At 54.4% G+C, this 21779-nt stretch overlaps 1 protein-coding gene across 2 annotated transcripts in view; it reads left to right on the forward strand.

Annotated features, from left to right (window-relative positions):
* LMTK2 (lemur tail kinase 2) overlaps window positions 1-21779 on the forward strand; it is an 89848-nt gene that overhangs the window by 42674 nt on the left and 25395 nt on the right. For both annotated transcript variants that reach the window (XM_089320925.1, XM_051839024.3), the window contains exons 5-7: window positions 994-1112; window positions 2831-2918; window positions 13095-13228. In XM_089320925.1, coding sequence (XP_089177051.1) covers window positions 994-1112; window positions 2831-2918; window positions 13095-13228 — 341 coding nt within the window. The remainder of the gene's footprint in view (window positions 1-993; window positions 1113-2830; window positions 2919-13094; window positions 13229-21779) is intronic.

Below are 21779 nucleotides of genomic sequence, written 5' to 3' on the forward strand. Positions count from 1 at the left end.
GTGGTTGCTGAGGTCCCAGGGAAGGTGCCTGGCAGGGAGGCAGAAGGACTGAGAGGCTGAGGGGCCGAGCACCAGGCCCTCACGGCCGTGGTGGAGACAGGGCCCGGCCGTTCCTCTCCCGCTTGCTGAAGTGGGTGTTCTGTGCTTGCCGCGTTTATCACCACAGGCTGGTTATTTAAAACAAAAAATAAGATTGAGTTAATCACCGCATTTCTCGTTCTCTGCTTTTCTGCCCTTCCATTCCTGATAAACAGCTGGAGTCCGCAAGGTCTTACTGTATTTCCAGGGCACTAAAATGGGCCTGTTTTAGGAAACTTTAAAAGGAAGGTTTTTAGTTTTGATCATTCTCTAGTGAAATAAGGACCTTTACTTCTTGGTTTTCATCTTAAATGTTGGATTTTGAAACTGCTTTTGCATTATCCGAAGCGATTTAGTATTTCCCTTATAGCTGATTGCCATGAGGCGGCTCATTTCTCATTTTGTGGTCTGTTCATCCCAGTGGGATGTTTTGGCTGAAGTTTTCACGGAGGATAAAAGGCTTGGTGTCAGTGGAATACCATGGATTTTTTCAGAGTCTCAGTGCAGCGGAAATTTGTTTGCACACTGTCGGTTCACTTTCTTCTGTCAGTAACAAAGCTTAGCTTGAGTGTTTCTGAGGACATCTGAGTTACGTTTGAGCCGAACTTGAACAAATCGCTCTTCTGTGGTGTCATGGATAATTTCCATGAAAGTGAAATATATTTTAGAATAAATGGAAAAGAAATATGTTAAAATATACGAACGCTGTTAAGTATGTAACGAATGGTTTAAAAGGGCTCTTTAACTGAGGGACAAGTTGGCGTTTTCCAAGCCTGTTTTTGAGTTTGATATGTGAGGCACTAGCAGGCCACTGACCTGTTATGTACCTTGTTGACCTCGTGGCGTTGCTTGGCAAGTGAAAGACTTCTTTACTGCTGTTGATGGATGACATGAAAAACTTGTCTTTGGTTTTAGGTGCTCCTGGGAGAGATCTACACGGGCACCAGTGTAGCGAGAGTGATAGTGAAGGAGTTAAAAGCCAGCGCAAGCGCAAAGGAACAAGATACTTTCCTGAAAAGCGGAGAGCCCTACTAGTAAGTACCCCTTGACGTGTGTTCTCTGAGCACAGCCCGGGTCTGGACAGCAGGTGTTTAAACCACCTGGGATCTATTCCTGTGACGCGGGTGAGTAAGTCAGAACCGCAACCTCCTAAGACTCACAGGATCCAGATTTCCACTGACCACCACTGCTCCAAGAACCAGGAGAACACGTCTTGATGAGAGGGGCAGCATCACCAGCACCGAGGTGACAGCGGGGTTGGGATTCTCTGGCCAGGACTTTAAAATCACCAGCCTGAAAGCAGCTCAGTGAGCAGCACGCTTGCAGATGAAAAACATACGAAGTCTCTGAAGAAGTAGGAGACCTGAAGAACATGTAAGTGCAAGTTTTAGAACCGGAAATCTAGTAACTGAGATAGAAACCTCAGTCAGTGGGTCCCACAGCAGAATGGAAAGGACCAAGGAAGGGCCGTGAAGTTAAAGACAGAACAGTAGATACTGTGCAGCTTGAGCAGCAGGGGGAAGATGGGCTCGGGGAGCACGAAGAGATCCTCGCGAACACGGGGAGCTCCCAGAAGCGAGCGGACGTCCGTGGCCCCAGTGTCCTAGAGTGCGGGCAGACAGAGAGGAGCGCTCAGGGGAGTGGCTGGGAATCTCCCAGAGGTGGAGAGACAGAGCCTACACACTCGGTGGAGAAACCGAGCAAACCCACGCAGGATAAACCCAACTTCTGAGAACTAAAGACAAGCAGGGAAATCTTGGAGCAGCGAGAGAGTCCCTTAGCTGTAGGGGAATGCAGTTTGAATGACAGCGGATTCCTTCCTGGGGACCCTGGAGGCCAGAAGGGCGGGGCAGGGTAAGATGCTAAAGAAGAGAACTTTTCTCGGGTAAAATATCCTGCAAGGATGAAGGGGATGTCCAAGCATCCTTAGATGAAGGAGAACTTGAGAATTATCACAGCAAATCCATCCTAAAAGAATGCCGAAGTTTTCTGAAGAAAAAAGGAGGAACAGCGGAAAGAGCAGACACATGGCCACACTTCCTCAACTTGATGTCGACACACAGAAAACCGGCATGCCACTGTGACTTGGTGACGGAGTGCTTTCACCAAGGGAAAACAAGTCTTGATTTGCAGATTGACATGGTGTTTTATGTAGAAAATTCCAAAGAATCTATGAAATCAGGATATGACACCAGACCCCACGTGCCCTCCATGGCAGGACCACGCCCTGGTGTGACTGTGGCAGAGGCGACCAGGGCAGGACCCTGGGTGAGGGACACTCCAGGCTTTCAGTTTTGTCTTTCATGATTGTTTCAAAATGAAACTTTATTTAAAGAAAGAGTAAAAGCTGTTTGGGGCACATCTTTTATTTAACTTCATTTTCTTTTGGGCAAAATGTTTTCCAAAAAGAGTTTGCACATAGTGTAAGCCAGCTAGCCTGTGGGGAAGCAGTGCTCACCGACTGTGTGTCCAGTCAGCCGTCTGTTACGTAGTGTCTCGAGATCCTCTCTGTGAATCTGACTTACTACAGGTCAAGATTCTCATGTTTGGAGTTCTTTTTTAACTTGTGAAGCTATTTACCTGGTTGGCCCTGAGTTACGTAGTCATCAGATAGCCTAGTATGCACCTGTTAAGTGTACTCTTCATGTGATCTGTGATTTGTCCTGCGTGGACTGCTGTGCATGTTAGCGCGTGTGGAGGGTTTCCTGGCGTGGTTGCTGACTAACAGTGCTGTGACTTTTCTCTTCACCAGCGTTCTCCAGCATCCCAATGTTCTTCAGTGTGTTGGACAGTGTGTGGAAGCCATTCCCTATCTTCTGGTGTTTGAGTTCTGTGACTTGGTAAGTTCCTGGCAGAAATGCGGGTTGCGGTGGTGGAAAAGTTGCCACGAGGCAGGGTGGGGGAGGGACTGCTTTCCTGTCTGTGCCTGGTGAAGAACTCGGCGGTGAACCGACGCTTAGATACGTTTTATTACACTCCAGTCTGTGTGCTGAGCCGTGGTTCTGCGGTGCCACGTTTAATTCTGAGAAGCCCCGAGTCAGGGACTAGGCTGTGTGTGTGCTCACACTCATGCAGACCCAGGGAGACGAAGAAAATGCCGTGGACCAGGTACACGGCAGAGCCTGAGCTGGGGCAGGCGCCCCTCCTGAGCGCCACAGTCTGGGAGGGAGCCCCACAGGTCTCACCCAGGCACCCGCGATCTGTGCGTAGCATTGGTATTGTTAGAGTTAGTTCACTTTATCACCTTAAAACAAGTGGCCTTGTTTCTTCCCAGTGATGATCTTGCTTATGGAGACTTAGACGGCTGGAAAGGGGTTCTCTGTGCAGTTTTGTGACTGATTCTAGTAATTTCTACTGAAGTGTTCCTGTAACTATCGTCTCCCCCTGTCGTCTTTTTAAAGCCCATTTGTAGCACACAGTTCTTTTCCACAAGGAGCAGTAAGATGTTAATCGAGGTTAATTGATTTCTTCGCATTTCAGAACATGAGGATTTCCTTCCACAGAAAAGTGGGGGTGCCCGGCTGCATCCCTCGTCCCTTCACACCCTGTCTGCTGCTAATAAGATAGAAAGCGCAGCAAACATTGTGAATTTTTGCTTTATTTCCCAAATGTGATGTGAATATTTCTCTCTCTGGCAGAGGTGGTTAACTGTAGAGAAAGATTAATTAACACTAACTTCACACATGAGCTCGCAGCGTCTGATGCCCCATGAGCCTTGGTCCCCGCGGCCCAGAGTGGCCGAGGCGCCCTCACTCGCCTTGCAGGTGGCCGCGGCTGCTGCAGCTCTGTCCCGGGCTGCGTTTGTCCTCCTGTGGGCTGCGCTCGGTGGCTTCTGCGTCCACGGGTGCTGGCAGAACACGTGTATCCTGGTGTCATTCCATGGGGTGCCCTAAAGCAGCTTCCAGGTCAGGTTGTGAACTTGGTCAAGTCTGCGTCCTGCTCCGTTGAGGGGAGGGAGGGGCAGAGCACGGAGGGCTGAATCCGTTTTCTTTGAGTTACTGAGGAACATCGGTCTCCCGCTGCAATTAGGGATTTTTCCTTGTGATTCTGAGTGTTTTGGTAGCTTGTGTAAGGGGTACAAAATCACAGTTGGTATAACTTCTAATTTGAACCTTTTATTATTACGAAGGGGCTTTCTTTAAGGTGAAAATCATTAAGATAAAGTTTTTTTTTTTTTTAACGGAAACTAGTTATATCTCTTGGAAATAGCTTGTTGCTAAAATTCATCTGATGGTCTTGGTCACCTAAAATGGAATATATAGTCCGCTTACATGTATCGTAATTGGCGAGATACTTTGAATTTTTTCTACCTACTTTGCTGCTGTTTTTCTTCCTTGTTTAATTATTTTTTTCTTTTTTACTTGCTTTGGATTCTTGGTTCATTTTTCTTGTTTCCATGTCCCCTCATCAGTTTGAATTTTAGATCTTGTCTCCTAGTTCTGTGTGTGTTTACAGCACACGTATTTAACCTAGCAAAATCTCAAGATTATCCATATTTTAACCCTGCCTCAGAACAGCTGGGACCTCATAGAGCCCTCCCCGTCCCTGAGGGAAGCTGGAGTTCAGCCCCTGCTTCTCTGGCCACTCCCACCCTGTCCCGTCTCAGAGGGTGCCCCGCGGGTGCCCACTGCCGCACAGTGAGACACGCACCTGTGTTTGCTGCCACAGGACAAGTTCTCGGCGGGGTTTCCCACAGTTTTGTTGCATATTGTATTTGGATTGTCTCTGTGAGATGGGGCTTCGAGTTACAATCCTATAGTAGTCATCGTGACTGAAAATAGCTTCCCTTCAGTCCAACTCTGAGCCACACTGGGGTAGGTGATTCCCGAGGTCCGGCCGTGTGACGGGCAGGTTGCTTGTCAGAGGCCCCTCCTCCGAGCCGTTTAGTGGTGCCTGATGCCCGTCACACCTCACAGGTGAAACCTGTCCTTGTGCGTGGGCGTGGCAGACCCGCGGCAGGAAGCAGCACCTCCCTGAACGCGCACCCTCTCTGTGCATGGGGTTCGCCATTCTCCTCCTTTGCCTGGCAGTTTTATTAAGAGACGGTGTTGTTGGTCTCTCCCTGAAATGGCAGAAGACCCTGCGACACAGCTCACTGCTTGCTTCTGCTCGGCTTTGGGAGGTGGGTTTTGTTTAGGGCTCTGCTGTCATTTATTTTTAAACTGAAGCTCTGTTCTAAAGAAACACTGAATCCACACAGAACGCCTCTACGTTCCCGTAGCTGACCCAGTGCTGACGAGATTATAGCTGCTCCTCGGACTTTGTCATTGTAGACATCACTTTTATGAAAGTAAAATAAATGCGTGTGTTTGTCAACTTCACAGTTGTGAAAAATCTCCCCCCAGCACTTTGGAGCTCAGCACTTTAGTGCGCTACCTCAGTACTAAGGATATTAACTGGGTGGATTTCATCCTCTGAGTGAGGCAGGCGCAGTGTGTGGTTCACCCACGTCACGCGGGGCAGCTGCTCCTGTCTGCAGGCCGAGCCCTAGGGAAGATCTCTGCCCCTGTCAGGAGCGTACCCCCCTGGGGACACTGGCTCAGCAGGGACATCTTTGTTCTCAGAAAATCAAGAATGAAAATAACTTAGGATCCGGGAGTTCCACTTGAGGGGGTGTGCCCAGCAGAAGTGAGAGTCTGGTTTTTTTCCTTAAAAAATTTTTTTTATTTTACTTATTTGAAAGACAGAGCCAGAGAGAGAGGTCCTCCGTCTGCTGGTTCACTCCCCAGATGACCACAACAGCCAGAGCTGAGCTGATCCAGAGCCAGGAGCTTCCCGCTGGGTCCCCCAAGCAGGTGCTGGGGCCCCAGGACTTGGGCCGTCCTCCACTGCTCTCCCAGGTCACAGCAGAGAGCCTGATCGGAAGTGGAGCAGTGCCTACAAGGGATGGTGTCACTGCAGGCAGGGGCCCTAACCCACGCGCCACAGCGCCAGCCCCAAGAGAAGAGCTTGAACAGGCTTGACCGCTGGGCGGCAGCAGTGCTGCTCCCCGGGGCCCCGTGTCCGCAGTAGGTGAAAGGGTGAACAGGGCGTGCAGACGGAGGCTGAAGAGGGAGGGCATTCTGACGCATACTGCAGGGTGGGTGCACAGCGCAGTGAGCTCATCACCAGAGGACAAACCCTCCGTGATGCTGGGTCCTGTGTGGGATCAGAGCAGGCCGACTCGGGGCGGTTCCGGGGGCTGGGAGCAGGGCGCGCAGGGGCTGTTTGGTGGGCTCGGGTTCAGCTTTGCACGGGCAGGTGTGGAGTGTGAATGTGTAGTGCACTTAGAAATGGGGAAGACGGTGAAGCCTGTTGCTGTTAATGGTGACCTCCTACGCGTCAAGGTGCTGTTGGCTGGTAGCCGCCACCAGGAGGTGGCCTCTGTGCCCTTTGTCCTGGGCCTTGGCCTGGTGTCACCAGCCTCGTGTCAGAGTACGGCCACTGAGCCAGGGTTCCTCCAGCTGTGGTCACGCTTGAGTGTGGGGCAGCGTCCTGTCCGACAGCGAGGGCTGACACCTACCATGGCCGCTGGCGGGCACTGAGCCCAGCTTCTCTGGGCTCAGTTTGTGCAGACTGCGTGGCAGGAGCAATCAGGTGGCATCGGCCCCGCAGGGCTGTCCCCTGGACACACTGAGCCCTGCCTGCCCCGCACCTGCTCAGAAAGACAGAGAAGGCAGCAGTCCTGGGCTTTGCGGTGAGTGGCCGTGGCCTCAGTTGAGAGGCCGCCTTCCCCGGTGGTTAGCTGATCGTCAGCCGGGCTCTAACCATTGCCCTCTGCTGTCGTGCCCGTGGTGGTGACACCCAGGGATGACGTCTTCCCACTGGTAGAAAGAACAGAATATTTCTGCACTCAAGTAACTCCTTGTAGGTGGGTCTGCCAAGGAGTTTTTAAAAGCACTTCGTCTTGGAATGTTTGTGAGAGTAGCTCAGCTCCGCTGGGCGAGCTGCACTGCCCGCCTGTGACGGGGGTGGCGGTCATGTGCGTGATGACCGGCGCTCCTGAGAGAGCAATGGGGCGGGACGTCTTGCAGGGAAGGCGTCAGATGCAGCAGAGGAAGTACTGCAGGGGGCTTCGGTGCCTTGCTGACCTCAGAAAGGGGACAGTGCCGGCCACCCCGTGGGACTACCTGGCCTTTAAATACGGTGATGAGTGACCCTGCCGAGCACGGACATGCTCTGTGAGTGGTAGGTGTTTTCAGCTCCTTGAACTAAAGGCTGCGGTCTGGGTGCTGTGTGTGGGCACTCAGTGGCATCTGGGGAGGCTCTGCAGGGGGTGCAGAGTTAGGGTGTCGGGAGCAGGGACCGGGAGGACGGAGGGGCGCTGCCCGAGAGGTGGGTCGGAGCTGCAGGGAGGCCTGGCTGTGGCTGGGGTGACCAAGAGCAGAGCCCAGTGACCCCTGCTCAGTCTGAACCTCCGACCACACAGCACTTTCTGCAGCTCCATCACCCGGCTCCAGAGTGGGGGTGCTGAGGCTGTGTCCTGGAGCGCAGGGTGTTCCCCGAGTAGTGCTGTGAGGGGGGCGGCTGCTGGCGCTCCCTGGTGGGGGGCCTTCTGCAGAATCCAGGAGTGCTCAGGCTCGCCAGCGGGAAGGGAAAGGTCTGGCGTTTGTGAGTCTTTGGGACAGCCTTGTGTGGGCGGGGGCAGTGGCTCCATTTTACAGATTAGAAAACTGAGGCCCGGGTCTGTGTGCTCAGGACCAAGCTTTCTGGTTGTCCTCTGTCTTCTTGGGTTGTTGTCCTGCCTATGGGCACACAGTCACCAGCCAGGGGACACGTTTGCCCTGTGGCCTGGTTTTCTTCTGTGCACCTTATACTGGGGGGTGGGGGTGGGGGTGGGGTGGGGGTGGGGCTGTGTGTCAGTGCTTCCTCCAGTTTAGAGCCGGTCTTTTGTAGGGACAGTGCCTCCCTCCGTGAGCCCCACGCGCCAGGCCCGGCTCAGGCGCTGTGTGTCCAGCGAGCAGTAGCGTGTCCCTTCCCTGTGGAAAAGCAGGGGTGCACAGGGCATGCTGGGCTGGACGGTGATGCCAGCACCCTCAGGGCGGGGAGGGCGTGAGCCCTGGCCCTGGCCCCTGGGGGCCTGGCTGCTGCTGGGGCTGGTGTGGCCTTGGCTCTTGGCTGACGGGCAGCCCTGACCGCTGGGGCCCTTCCTGACCTCCCTGCTGCCTGCCCCGTGGCGAAGGCCATCGCTGCTGGAAGCGTCGTGGCTCGGCCGTGGGGGCTGCTGAGCCCTGGGAGCGTGGCTGGGGTGAGTGCTCAGCGTGGGGAGGTGGGGGGGAGGGGCGCTGTGGGCTGAGTACCAAGGAAACACGCAGTGCCAGTGGTTTCTTTACTGTTGATTGCACACTGAAATGGTAACTATATCGGGTGTATCAGGGCCCTAGTGCAGATTACTGAAGTCACATTTACCTGTTTTTCTTTTTTTATGATTTTGAATTGCTGCTAGGAATTTTTAAAAGGATATTAAGTAATCTCACCTCTTTCTGAAGTCAAAGGCTTTTTAAAGTTTTTAAAATTTATTTTCATTTTGTTTGAAAGAGAGAGACAGATCTTCCCTCTGCTGCTTCACTCCCTTAAAATTAAGCCCACGGCAGCTGGGACCGGGCCGGCGCAGACCGAAGCCAGGAACCCAGAACTCAGTGCGAGTCACTGACTTGATGAGCGGGGACTCGATTCCTTGAGCCCTCACTGCTGCTCCAAGCGTGCGTGTTGGCAGAATTGGATCAGAAGTGGAACTGGGACTCAAACTGAGTTACTCTCATTATGGGCTGCAGGGGTCCCAAGTGGCATCCTTTTTTTGTTTTAAAATTTTTTACATGCTCTTTTTTTAAAGATTTATTTATTTACTCAAAAGAGTTACAGGAGGGAGAGACAAAGGGCTCTTCGACCTGCTGGTCACTTCCCAGATGACCGCAATAGCTGGGACTGGGCCAGGATGAAGCCAGGAGCCAGGAGCCAGGAGCTCCCTGCAGGTCTCCCACGTGGGTTCAGGGGCCCAAACACTTGGGCCGTCTTCTGCTGCTTTTCCCGGGCACTGGATCGGAAGTGAAGTAGTCGGGTCTGAACCCAGCACCCATATGGGATGCCAGCATTGCAGGCGGCGGCTTTCTCTGGATGTCACAGCGTTGGCCTCCCAGGTGGCATCTTAATGACTGCACTAGCCTGCCCAGAAAAGCTTAGGCGACATCTCTGGCTTGTGTTGTGTCTGTTGGTAGAACTGGCGGGGCTAGCACTGTGGAGTAGCAGGTGAAGCCGCCACCTGCAGTGCAGGCATCCTATATGGGCACTGGTTCGAGTCCCAGCTGTTCCACTTCCGATGCAGCTCTCTGCTGTGGCCTGGGAAAGCAGTAGAAGATGGCCCAAGTCCTTGGGCCCCTGCACCTGCATGGGAGACCCAGAAGAAGCTCCTGGCTCCTGGCTCCTGGCTTCGGATCGCCTTAGCTCCGGCCATTGCAGCCAACTGGGGAGTGAACCAGCGGATGGAAGACCTCTCTCTGTCTCTCCTTCTCTCTCTGTGTAACTCTGATTTCAAGTAAATAAATAAATCTTTGGGGTGGGGGGGAGAACTGACCTGTTGTCTGTCTCCGGAGAGATGTGTTCCGAGAACCAGGTAACCGCAAGTGAATTTGAGAGTAGTTCAGACTCCCGTCTCCTGAAGTAGAACCGATTGCACCAGTTAGATTTTTGTTACTTAAAGAATAAAATACTACTTTCCCACATTAATGTCTTTGGCTACTTTAATAGAGTAATGCAGCAGTAAAATTTATTTAAAGCCCAATAAGCATTTGAAATTACAGATTTACCCCCAAGTCCCTTGCTATTAGGTGGTTAATTGCAAGGCCAGGGTGGGGCTTCCCTTGGGAAAGTGGTTGCTCCCCACTTTGATTTGGGGGAGGTGTTTAGAATGCTCAAATGTGTTTTCTTTCCTCTCCCACGCATTGAGGAGATGTTGGCGGAGCATGCTGTGTGCCGGGCTCTGGTCTGGGTTGTAGGGACACAGAAGGGTAGAGTTCAGAGCCCCTGCCCTCCGCCCCTCACGCAGAGCGCCAGGGAGAAACCAGGTGCCTCCTGACCTGCGTGTCAGAAGATGGACTGTGGGGCAGGTGTTGTGTGTGCAGGCTGATCCCCGGCCCCGGCCGCCTGCCTCCGTGTCTGAGTGCCAGAGATTGAATCACCCTCCTTCTGATCCAGCTTCCTGCTGAAGTGCACCCTGGGCGGCAGCAGATGATGGCTCGAGTCGTCGGATCTCTGCCACCCACCTACATGTGAGACCTGGACTGAACTGATTTTGGCCTGGCGCAGCCTCTGCTGTTGTAGAGATTTGGGGGAGTGAACCAGCAGATGGAAGCTCCCCCCCCCCCCAAATAAATTTTAAAGAGATTTTGAAACAGACTGACTGGCTGCTCAGGTGGCAGGCACAGGTGCTGGGGGCAGTGATGAGTGGTTGACGTGAAGTGCTCTGACTCTGAGTCCCATCAGGACCAGGTGCGGGGTTGGTGGTGAGGCCCCGGGGATGCCGGCTTCGCTGTTGGTCTGAGCCTCTGGGAACATGGCAATGAGACCAGGTGGATGGGTGGGTTTTGTGTGAGCAGCCTTAGGTTTGCGATGTCTCCTGGACATAACATACAGGGAGGAAGGCCAAATGAGGAGGGAGGAGGGGCTGGGCCAGAGGGGTCTGTGACTGCCCAGGGGTGGGAACCACCACCTCCCCCAACCCCAGGACAGGGAGGACCAAGGGCCCAGCCCATGTCCCCCCACCCCACCCCAGCACTTCCAGATCGGGGGTGGGGGTGGGTGAGGGGAAAGAAGGAGGGTTTCCAGGAGGGAGGAACAGCGACCTGGTGTGGAGGTGCTGAGTGTGCTGGGCACGCCTGAGAGGTGGAACCAGCCGGAGGGGACTTGATGCCCAAAGGGGGGACACGGGGAGTCCCCGAGGGGCGGGGCTGGGTCTGTCGGGGAGGTGTTTGAGGAGCCCAGCAGGGCGCCGGGGCGGACAGCCCTTGGTAACGGAGGAGATCCAGGTCCACAGCTGGAGTGAGGAGCAGCTGTGACCACAGCCTGAGCCCCAGGCCGGCTCCTGCTGGAAGCGGCGCCCTCCCCCTCAGTGCGGTGGCTGTGGCTGTATTTTAATCCAGTGCCCTCAGCGCCCCTGGCTTTTCTGTTAGAATTTTTGAGTGTGTTTGCAAGTCTTCACTCACTCAAACAAACCCTTGTCGGGTTCTGCTTCTGCCTTGGCCCCTTGGTGTGGCCTTTGCTGCCCTCTAGCGTCCAGACTTGTCCCTGCGGGTTCTCTCGCAGGGTTTGGGGGAGGAGCTGAGACGTCTCCAAAGCCTAGTGAAGGAAAGCTGAATGCTGCTCCATTGTTCTTCCCGGTGGGGTTTCCCCTTTCCACGGTGGCCCCAGTAATAATCATGTCTTCTCATGGCTGCCCGCTGAGGATGAGTCTGTTCTGAGTAGAGTGAATCAGTGTTATAACTTGCCTCATATAAAAACCAGCAGTTACAATGTTTGTGTTGATTTCCTTTTTTTTTTTTTTTTTTAATGTTTATTTGAAAAGCAGAGCAACAGAGAGAGGTTCACTCCGCAAATGTCCACAACAGCCAGATTAGGGTCAGGCCAGAGTCAGGAGCCAGGAACTCTTACCTGCGACTCCTGTGTGGGTGACCAGGACCCGGGGGCTTGGGTCATCTCCTACAGCTTTCACTGGGATGGCATCAGGGAGCTGGAAGGGAAGTGGAGCGGCGGGCTCCACTTCACCCCCACTGCACCACACTTCCCACCCTGCACTTGACTTTGTGGTGAACTGGGAATGAGGCACGGCCACTGATTAGCTTCACTTCCCCCGGCTCGGTCTTCCCTGTAGAAAGCAGCTCAGCTTGGGAGAAGCACGGCACATGTGGGAAAGCCCCCGGTGCAGGGCTGGGCCTGGCGCTCTGAACCCCCATGGCAATGGGAGTCGCTGGGCGTGGACGCAGAGGGCATGTTAGGAGGCGCTTAGTGTTGACGTGGTCAAATGTAAAGCAATGCCGTGTTGTTGTTGTTTAAGATTCATTTATTTGAAAGGCAGGCTCAGAGATCAGGAGAGAGAGAGATCTTCTGTTCACTAGCTCACTCTTCAAATGGCCAATGTGGCGGGGCTGGGCCAGGCTGAAGCCAGGAGCCAGGAGACTCCTCCAGGTCTCCCATGTGGGTGCAGGGGCCCATGCACCTGGGCCACCCTCTGCTGCTTTCCCAGGTGCGTTAGCAGGGAGCTGGATTGGAAGTGGAGCAGGCAGAACTCAAACTGGTGCCTATATGGGATGCTGGGATCGCAGGTGGCATTCTTCTTGCCCACTACACCACAGTGTCAGCCCCCAATGCTGTGCTTTAAAGCTTCCTTTGGGAGGAATCTGGTGGACTTGCTGTCCGCAGTAACAGATCCAAGAAAATACCCTTCCTGGGTATGTCCTTTGCTGGGCCCAGAGTTAAGGAGCCCTGACGGCCCTTGGCTTGCTGTCTGCATTTCACCAGCCGACAACAGGAGGTAACGGGGAGCCCAGCTTGGAGGTCTGCCTGCGAGTCTGTGGCTTCTCATGCCCAGGCTGCTCTCCTTAGAATATGCTTGTTAATGAGGAGCTGCCTGTGGCAGTGGGCTCTGAGCCCCCTGGGGCCCGGGGAGGTTGGCAGAGGCCTGATGCAGGTGTCACCAGCAGGTGCAGGGGCTGCTGGGAAGTCTCAGCATGGCACTCTCAGCACGAATGCACTGCACGTGAGATGCACATGTCAGTGTGAGTTATGCGCCTTTGCCACATTTTCCTCCCGTGTGCTTGCCTGGTGATGATCACCTAAGTGTTTGCCCTGGTTAGAATGGCCCTGAAGGCTGTAGTACGAGCCTGGGTTGCTGCCTGTGATTTGGACCGTCTTCAGCCCCAGGTTCTCTGCTGAGCAAGCCTGCCTGCCTGCTCATACGTGGTCCTAACAGTTCCCGTCGGCAGCCCCTGTGTGCAGGTGCCCCAGGTGTTCAGCTCGTCCACTTCTGACGCCAGAATCTCTTTCAGGGCGACCTGAAGGCCTACCTGCGCAGCGAGCAGGAGCACCTGCGGGGGGACACGCAGACCATGCTGCTGCAGAGGATGGCGTGCGAGATTGCCGCGGGGCTGGCGGCCATGCACAAGCTGCACTTCCTGCACAGGTAGGTCTGGCCACCCCGGCGCGCTCCGCATCGCTGCCGCCGCTGCAGCCCAGAGGCTTGATGGGAAGCTGGAGGAGGAGGGGCTGCAGGTGTGTGCTTGGTTTCCACGGGCGGGACTGCATCCAGGCTGGGTTAGGCTCCCTTTAGACTCACACCAGAACAGCCTAAGCTCTAGAAATTATTTCCAAAATTTCAGAGAATACAGAATGCAAAAACTTGGACTTGCCCCAGAGTTCTGGGTAAACAGGCCCAGGCTGCCTCCTGGCATCTCATTCGTGGCATCCTTGCCGTGTCAGCCCTCAGCGTCTGCTGCCGTCCGCTGGGCTTCTCCGGGGTCCCAGGTCACGGTCTCGAGGGAGGGGGAGGATCCCGTAGGCCAGCAGCGTCTTAGCAGGTCACGGCGTTGGTTTCTGGCCAGCTCGAGGGTTGGCTTGAGGAACCTGCTGCAGAGCAGGAGGCGTCCTGGGGTCCGGGCTGAGGAGGCCTGCGCCTGGGGCTGGCGCCCGGGCTGCGTGTGAGCAGCACAGGGTCCACCTCACACATCTGTCAGGCTTTGTTCCGATCACTGGTGGGGATTTTCTTAGGAAAACAACGGAGGGCTTCGAGTCCCGCCTCAGAGGGTGGTTCTGTCCTGTGACCCCGGAAGGAGGTCTCTGCTCTTGAGCTCTGGTCTATGTTTAAAGTCTGTTTAAGGTTATTAGAACTCAGGGAAGTAGGCAGTGTTTCCGTGTTTGCCTTTAAGTAAATCATTTAGTGCTTACTAATCCAGAGATCAGAAAAGGGACGCCTGTGTGTCCTGAGGTACGGGGTGTCTGGAAGCGCCGTGTCCGTCAGAGAGCGTGTGTGCAGAGTAACATAGGTGCAGCGCGGCCCCACTTGCTGGAAGGAAGGAAGCCCATGGCTGCGGCTGCAGGTGTGTGAGTGGAAAAGTACCACGGGTCTCCGAGCGTTCCCTCGGGTCGGGGGAAGGAAGAGTACTGACTTCCCTTGTGCCTCTGTATCCTGCTTGACTTGCAGTGCCAAGTGAATCGCTCAGGTCACGTGTTTTTAATAGGCCCCACAGGTTAAGGGCTCCTTGCTGCCCAGGGAACCGGAATCCCTACGTGAAACTTGAGGGCACCAAAATCCGTCCATTTCATAGTGAAGAAATGCTGCTTGTACTTCAGTGTAGCCATAATTTGTCTCGTTAATCTTTAGTAAAAGAGAGCTGAGTGTTGGGAATTTTTTTTTAATTTTGGTTGACATGAAGTTGTGGAAGATAGTTGGAAGCTGTGTTCGAGGCCCATGTAGCACAAAAATTAACAGATATCAGAGTAAATAGTATTTTCATGTGTGTTCGAAATTTGGAATCCTGAAATTGATGATGATAGATCAGGTGCAGAAACTCGGAATGAAGAAAAATCTATGAAACCACTGACAGCTGCTTCACTGTGTTCTAAGGTGTTTTATATAAAGTTTCCCCTGGGGCATAGTTTGTTGGTGGTGGTAGCTTATCATGTAACACGTTTTTAAGTTGGCATTTCAGATGCGTACTGGCTGACTCCAGGGAGTTCTAGGGAACTGATACAGGGAGTCACCCAGTTAAATCTGGTTTCCATGGACCACTTACCTGGGGCCTCAGTGTGGGGCCCTGGCCTCCCGTGACCCTGAATTGGCGTGCGTGGTGTTCGCTGAAGCCCATGTAAACAGGAGCTGGCAGCTCGCTCCTGTTCCACGCCACTCTGCGCCGAGCTGGCCTGCGGCCCGGGACTCGCTGTCCCCTGCCTGTGAGTCCTCCTGAGCCGCTAGTCGAGTCAGGTCCCGGTGATGGGTGGGCAGCACGTCCTCGTGGTGGCCCTCGCAGATGTGCGTGGCCTGGAGGAGGACCTGGATGGTGAGTGTGCGCCAGAGAGCCTCGTCAGGGTCACCAAATGTCCCAGCTCTCTGGAGGTCGGTAGCCAGGTGTTCTGGAGCGGGCGAGTCGCCCCCTGTATCAGGTGTGGTTGGAGTCCATGCTGGGGATGCTGGGTAAGTGTGTTGCTGCCCACTTGGCCACAGGTCCAGCCTGAGCTCCTTTCAGATGGAGAGCCGTGGTCAGGGCTTTCACTCACCTGTGCGTGTGTGAGGTCGCCCTGGTGCTGTGTGCATTTCCTTCTGGTGCTGACTGTCTTTAAGGGGGAAGTGTGCATATGGCAGTGAGTGTTTCGCTCCACTGCCTTCCGTGGTTTGTAAATCAGAGCCACAGACCATGCCTGGCACGTGGTCTTATTAGATGAACACAGAAGTACCCTCTGGCGTCATTTGCTGAGAACCTGAGCTCCTCCCTTTGAGCAGCTGTGGCATCAGGCTCGGGGGAGGGGAGGGAGGAGGGGCAGGCCTGGCCCCACCCCTGTGCTTCTGGTGCAGTGGCAAGGATGCTGCTGAATTCTTGAGATGAAAGTGAGGAGTCGAGGGGCTGGCGCTGTGGTGTAGCTGCCGCCTGCAGTGCCAGCATCGCGTACGAGCCCCAGTTCGAGTCTCATCTGCTCCACTCCGATCCAGCTCTCTGCCATGGCCTGGGAAAGCAGCCATAAGGCGGCCAAAGTCCTTGGGCCCCTGCACCTACGTGGGAGACCCGGAGAAGCTCCTGGCTCTGGATTGGCGCCATTGTGGCCATCTGGGGAGTGAACCAGCAGATGGAAGACCTCTCTCTCTCTCTCTCTCTCTCTCTGCCTCTGCCTCTGCCTCTGCCTCTCTGCCTTTCAAATACATAAATACATCTTTAAAAAGAAAAGAGAAAGAAAGGAGTCGCTGGAATCCTGGAGCTCTGAGCGGAGTGTGGGGCTGGCGGTGGCCAGGAGAAGGAGAAGTGGAGAGGTGATGATGAAGGGGGAGGCTGGGCCCTGCCTTACTTTTGGAGTTTTAGTTTTTCTTGCTCTTTTAGATCAGTGTTGCCACGAAGTTGAAGATGATGTAAAATTCAGTGATGCCGCAGTATTCGTTGGACTTCTGCGGTCTGCCGAGTTCATGGTAGATAAAGTGAGAGACAGAAACGATTTAACATCAAAGCAGAACAGGCGGGTCTGGCTGAGAACGCTGGCGGCTGCAGCTGAGCAGGATGGCCGCTGCGCCAGGCCAGGCGTTTGCAGAGCGCGCTGTCGGTGCTCGTCTGGGCCTCAGGATGGCCTTGTCTGGAGCCACAGGCAGGTGAGGGTGTGAATGCGCGTCCAGAGCAGAGTCCGGAGGCTCCGAGCAGGGAGCGGCGTGGCAGCCTCAGCTGCTGAGCTGAGCGATTCGGACCTGGGCAGGAACCCCATGTGTGGGGGGATCTGGAAGGCGGGTTTTCAGGAGGCGGCAGCATGTTAGTGCACAAAGCAGTGGCTGGGGGAAGGGCAGCTGAGGGAGCAGAAGGTGGACAGGGGCCCGAGTGCCAGGTCAGGACTTGGGAGTTGGTCCTGCAGGCAGTGCGACGGCACACGCAGAGCTGTGTGTGTGCACACACGCGTGCTGGGTGCTGGGTGCTGGGTCAGCTTTGTGGTAAGGTTTAGGATGGCTTGGCCAAAGAGGGTGCTTCCGACAAGACGTCCTCTAGGAGTTCCTAGCTGGTGGCCGTGCTGCTCCATGGAGAACTGTTGAAGGCAGAGATTGGCTTCTGTTGACCTTGCTGTCTCCTGTGAGGTTTTCTTCCCTAGAAAGGAGGAAGGGGCCTGAGAAGAGGTGGCAGGCTTGAGTCAGGCAGGAAGCAGGTCGGGAAAGGGGGCTGAAGAGGCCTTGTTAGAACAGCAGCAGGCCACAGGGGCTTGGGCTGGCTGCTGCCTGGCCACAGGTGAAGGCAGATGGGCCAGTGTGTCTCAGCTGTTCTAGACAGAAGATTTTGTGAGTCCATAATAACTCTAAAAAAAAATACAGCATCCAGTGTATAATTTCATTGTAACTTCTAAAAACGTAGCAAAAGATCGTGTGTGAGATGGGGCCAGTACTGTGCAGCGTGTTAAGCTGCCCTCTGGGAGGCCAGCACCCCTTACTGGAGCGCTGGATGAGTCCCAGCTGCTGTACTTCCGATCCGGCTCCCTGCTAATGCACCTGGGAAGACAGTGGAAGATGGCCCAAGTGCTTGGGGCCCTGCACCCACGTGGGAGACCAGGATGGAACATCTGGCTCCTGGCTTCTACCTGGTCCAGCCCTGGCTGTTGGGCCATTTGGGGAGTGAACCAGCAGATGGAAGATTTTGTCTCTCCCTCTCTGTCACTCTGCCTTTCAAATTGATAAATACATGTTTTTTAAAAAGGTGATATAAAAAATTGTAGATGAGTCTTGTTAATAAATATAGACATACTAACACATTACATGCAGCAATGTGGGGGAAAAAAACCAGGTAAGACTTCTAGGAATAAATATAAGGATAGATTTATATCAGAAATATGTAGTCATGATCACAAATCTGCACAATTCACATTGACAGAAATTACCCAGATTCTCAGTAGGTTGCTGAAGTATCACTTAGTATAATTCAGCCATTCCATATGTAAATCTGTTAGGAAAGAAACAACTTAAATATTAAGAGGAATGTTTACCAAAAGTCAGCAGCAAATATCAGACTAAATGGTGAAATAAAAAGCTTTTTCAGGGTGCCCGTGCCGTGGCTCACTTGGTTAATCCTCCACATGCGGTGCCGGCACCCCATATGGGCACCGGGTTCTGGTCCCAGCTGTTCCTCTTCCAGGCCAGCTCTCTGCTGTGGCCCGGGAAGGCAGGGGAGGATGGCCCAAGTGCCTGGGCCCTGCACCCGCATAGGAGACCAGGAGGAAGCACCTGGCTCTTGGCTTCAGATTGGCGCAGCGCCAGCCGTGGCGGCCATTTAGGGGGTGAACCAATGGAAGGAAGACCTTTCTCTCTGTCTCTCTCTCTCTCACTAACTCTATCTGTCAAATAAATTAAAAAAAAAAAAAAAAAAAAAAGCCTTTTCGGTTAAATCAGAGACCAGGCAGAGGTGCCCCTGTTTCTGTCGATCATCAGCGGCAGACGGGGGACTGCTCAGTGTGGATGTGGCCGCCCTGGTGCCTGGCGCACTCCGGTCCCGTGTGGGAACAGGCCAGGCGGCATGTCCTGCCTTGCGCAGGCTGCTGTAGCTGGCGGGCAGAGCCCACACTCGGGCACTGGGCTGTGCCGAGCGAGAACTCCAGCCGGCTGTGCCGCGATGGGGGAAAGGCCAAGACACGAGCGCACGAGTGTCCTTAGAAAATCAGAACTCGGGAACCTGTTGCGGTCTCCCATAAGGTAAAGGCACAAGTCAGCAGTTTTCTCCGTATAAATCCCTGGGAACAGGCGTGGGGAAAGCCAGCCCAATGGTGGTAATGTCAGAATCACAAGTCACTGGGAATAGGTTATGTGGAGAAAGACGAGGGCTGTGTGGAGACAGTGATGCCATCCTGTGGAAGGCGGTGCCGTGCCTGGCGGTGGGAAGATGGCGCAGAAATGTCAGTCAGCGCTGTCAGCTCTGGCGAGGGCGTCGAAGCTAGAATTGATAGAGCTTCATCGGGAAGAACAGTGTCTAGAGGAGCCAGCAAGGATGACAGACGGTGACTTGTGGGACAGCCTCCATCGGAGACATCCACGTGGTTTTGGCAGAGAAACTGATGCAGATGCCACACCGAATGTATAGAACAGACGTGTGACAGAAGTGATATTTCACATCAGTGCAAAAAGGGAGCTGCTTACCTAGCACTGGCACAGTCAGTTACCTGGGGAACGAACCGGACCGCAGCCTTGTCCTCCGAGGACAGGAAGTGTAGGAGAGCTCAGTGCGCTGACGGGAGACTGCAGAAGACTGTCTGTGTGACGCGCTTGCGAGTGAGACTCGGCTGTGACATAGAGGGGGTGTGGTGGATCGTGAGACCGGTGAACACCTGTGGTGGAGTGGAGAGGATGCACCTGCCATGCTGGTGGTTGGCAGGAAGAGTGAAGGGGAAACGATGACTCCACAGAGAAATGGGCAGAGACAAACAGGGCGGTAAGCAGGAAAGTGTTCAACTCCAAAGTCGATAGGACCTGCAGGTTACAGCCACCGAGACTCACTTCACCAGGCTCCTGAACTCACAAAGTAAGGACAGCTGTGCCTCTTGCCAGAAGGCGTTGGGGCGGGGGGAGGAGCTTTTTTTTTTTTTTTCCTTTGAATCTCCCATGTGGGTGCAGGGACCCAAGCACTTGGGCCATCTTTCGCTGCTTTACCCAGGCACAGTAGCAGAGAGCTGGATCAGAAGTAGAGCAGCCAGGACTTGAACCAGTACCCATGTGGGATGTCACATTGCAGGTGGTGGCTTTACCTGCTACTCTGCAGTGTTGGCCCCGGGGGGGGGGTTGCCCTATATCACACGTGTGTTGTGTGTTGCATGCTAATCATTTCATGTTTTTTTTTTTTAAGATTTATTTATTTATTTGACAGGTAGAGTTACAGACAGTGAGAAAGAGAGAAAGGTCTTCCTTCCATTGGTTCAACCCCCAAATGGCTACCATGGCCGGCGTGCTGCGCCGATCCGAAGCCAGGAGGCAGGTGATTCCTCCTGGTCTCCCATGCGGGTGCAGGGCCCAAGCATTTGGGCCATCTGCCACTGCACTCCCGGGCCACAGCAGAGAGCTGGATCAGAAGAGGAGCAGCTGGGATCAGAACCCAGTGCCCATATGGGATGCCAGCGCCGCAGGCAGAGGATTAACCAAGTGAGCCACGGCGCCTGGCCCTATTTCATGTTTTTGAGAAGCCATTGAGCAATGTCTGTCAGAAACAGATTCCTTTTAATCCCACTCCTAGACTCGGTCACATAGAAGCTACAAGCTCTAGAATTTAAGAATGTGTTTCAGGGATAACTCCTCCTGCAGCACAGATGGTGGCGAAAAGGAAAAGAAAGAACAAGCAGACACGTAGTGGGGGGCCCTGAATGAAAGGGAGAATGAAGAATGCACTGTGGAGCATGGCATGTGTGCTCCCTAGCCCCCGACCGCATCTCTGTGTGTCTGTGAGCACGCGTGTGTGCACCGTGTGTGAGGATGGAAAAAACACAGACCCTGGGAGGGTGCAGGGGAGGGAGGAAGGCAGTTAAGGCCGGGGGTGGGGAGGGGGAGGTGGGGGCTGTGCTGCAGAAGACGCAGAATAGCCCAGCGCCCCTGTCGCCGGTTTGTGCAGAAAGTGAGGGGCAGAAGGCCAGGCTTGAGGGGCTGTCTGTGTTGAGCAGGTGAGCGCCCCACCTCAACTTGGGATCAGAGCCCTCAGTGTAAAACCGTTTGTTGCGAGTGGAGTACTGAATACCCTGGTTTTCTCGGTGAATCCAGTAGGGAAAAGTATTAGCTGGGTTTGTAACTAGCGTGATGGCCACTTTTATTCATTCATTCATTCATTCATTCATTCATGAGAGTTACACGGAGAGAGAAGGAGAGGCAGAGAGAGAGGTCTTCCATCCGCTGGTTCAAATGGCTGCAATGGCTAGAGCTGCGCTGATCCGAAGGCAGGAGCCAGGAGCTTCTCCCGGGTCTCCCACGCAGATGCAGGGGGCCAAGGACTGGGCCATCTTCCACTGCTTTCCCAGGCCACAGCAGAGAGCTGGATGGGAAGTGGAGCAGCCGGGACTCGAACCGGCACCCATATGGGATGCCGACACTGCGGCTTCACCCACTGTGCCACAGTGCCAGCCCCGTTGGCTATATCTTAACATGTGCACACCTGAAACAGCCCAGCCCTCTGCTGTCTTGATGAGATGTGGGCTTTGGTCTGGACTTGTGTTGGGGAGGTTGATTGATAGGTGGTTACTTTGGCAAGAGGAAGGCGTCTGCCTGGCCTCTCGCCCCTCAGAAGCCAGTCTGGCAGTATCCAGGTCCTGGGGGGTGAGCCTGAGGGGCAGGGACCAGCCTCCCTGGTGGAAGAGTCTGCCCCAGGCCAACTCTGGTGTTTCTGTTTCTTTGGGAAGTTCAGAGAGGCACACAGAGCTCCCACCTGGTGGTTCTCTCCCCAGATGCTTGCAGAGGTCGGCCCCAGCCAGTGCCGGGAGCCAGGAACTCACCCAGGTTTCCTAAGATGATCTGGGTGGCAGGGGCCCAATTATTGGAGCTGTCAGCACTGCCTCTCGGTGTGCATTAGCAGGCAACTCGAGTCAGGAGCCAGAGCTGGGTGTTGAACCCTGGCACTCTGCTACGGAACACGGCACCTTAGCTGCTCGGCTAAGCACCTGCCCCCTGTGTTGTAAGGAGCTCTGCAGGCACCTCTGATGCACGCTCACTGTGCTTGATTCCCACTGTGCTGAACGCTGAGCCGTCTGGTCCTGGAAAGCGCGTCTTGGCTACTCAGCAGGACCTAGGGTTTGGACATTATTGGGGGACCCCCCGAGGGCAGAGTGGACCTCCAGTCCTTGCCAACACACCCAGCCTCAGCAGGCTCCAGCTCTGTCTGCTTCCTGTGTGCACACCCGGGCACTGGTGCTGTGTGGCCCCTCGCTGCGCATGGTTCAGTAGTGCTCTCTGGGTAAGCTGGGAGCTCACCTGTAGGACCTCCCTCTCCAGGATCAGAACACTGCACTGTTGACTATCCAGGGTGGTTGTTCACGGTGGG

This window comes from Oryctolagus cuniculus, chromosome 19 (assembly GCF_051225735.1).
Source record: "Oryctolagus cuniculus isolate XC-2025 breed Fujian yellow rabbit chromosome 19, ASM5122573v1, whole genome shotgun sequence".
Lineage (NCBI taxonomy): Eukaryota > Metazoa > Chordata > Mammalia > Lagomorpha > Leporidae > Oryctolagus > Oryctolagus cuniculus.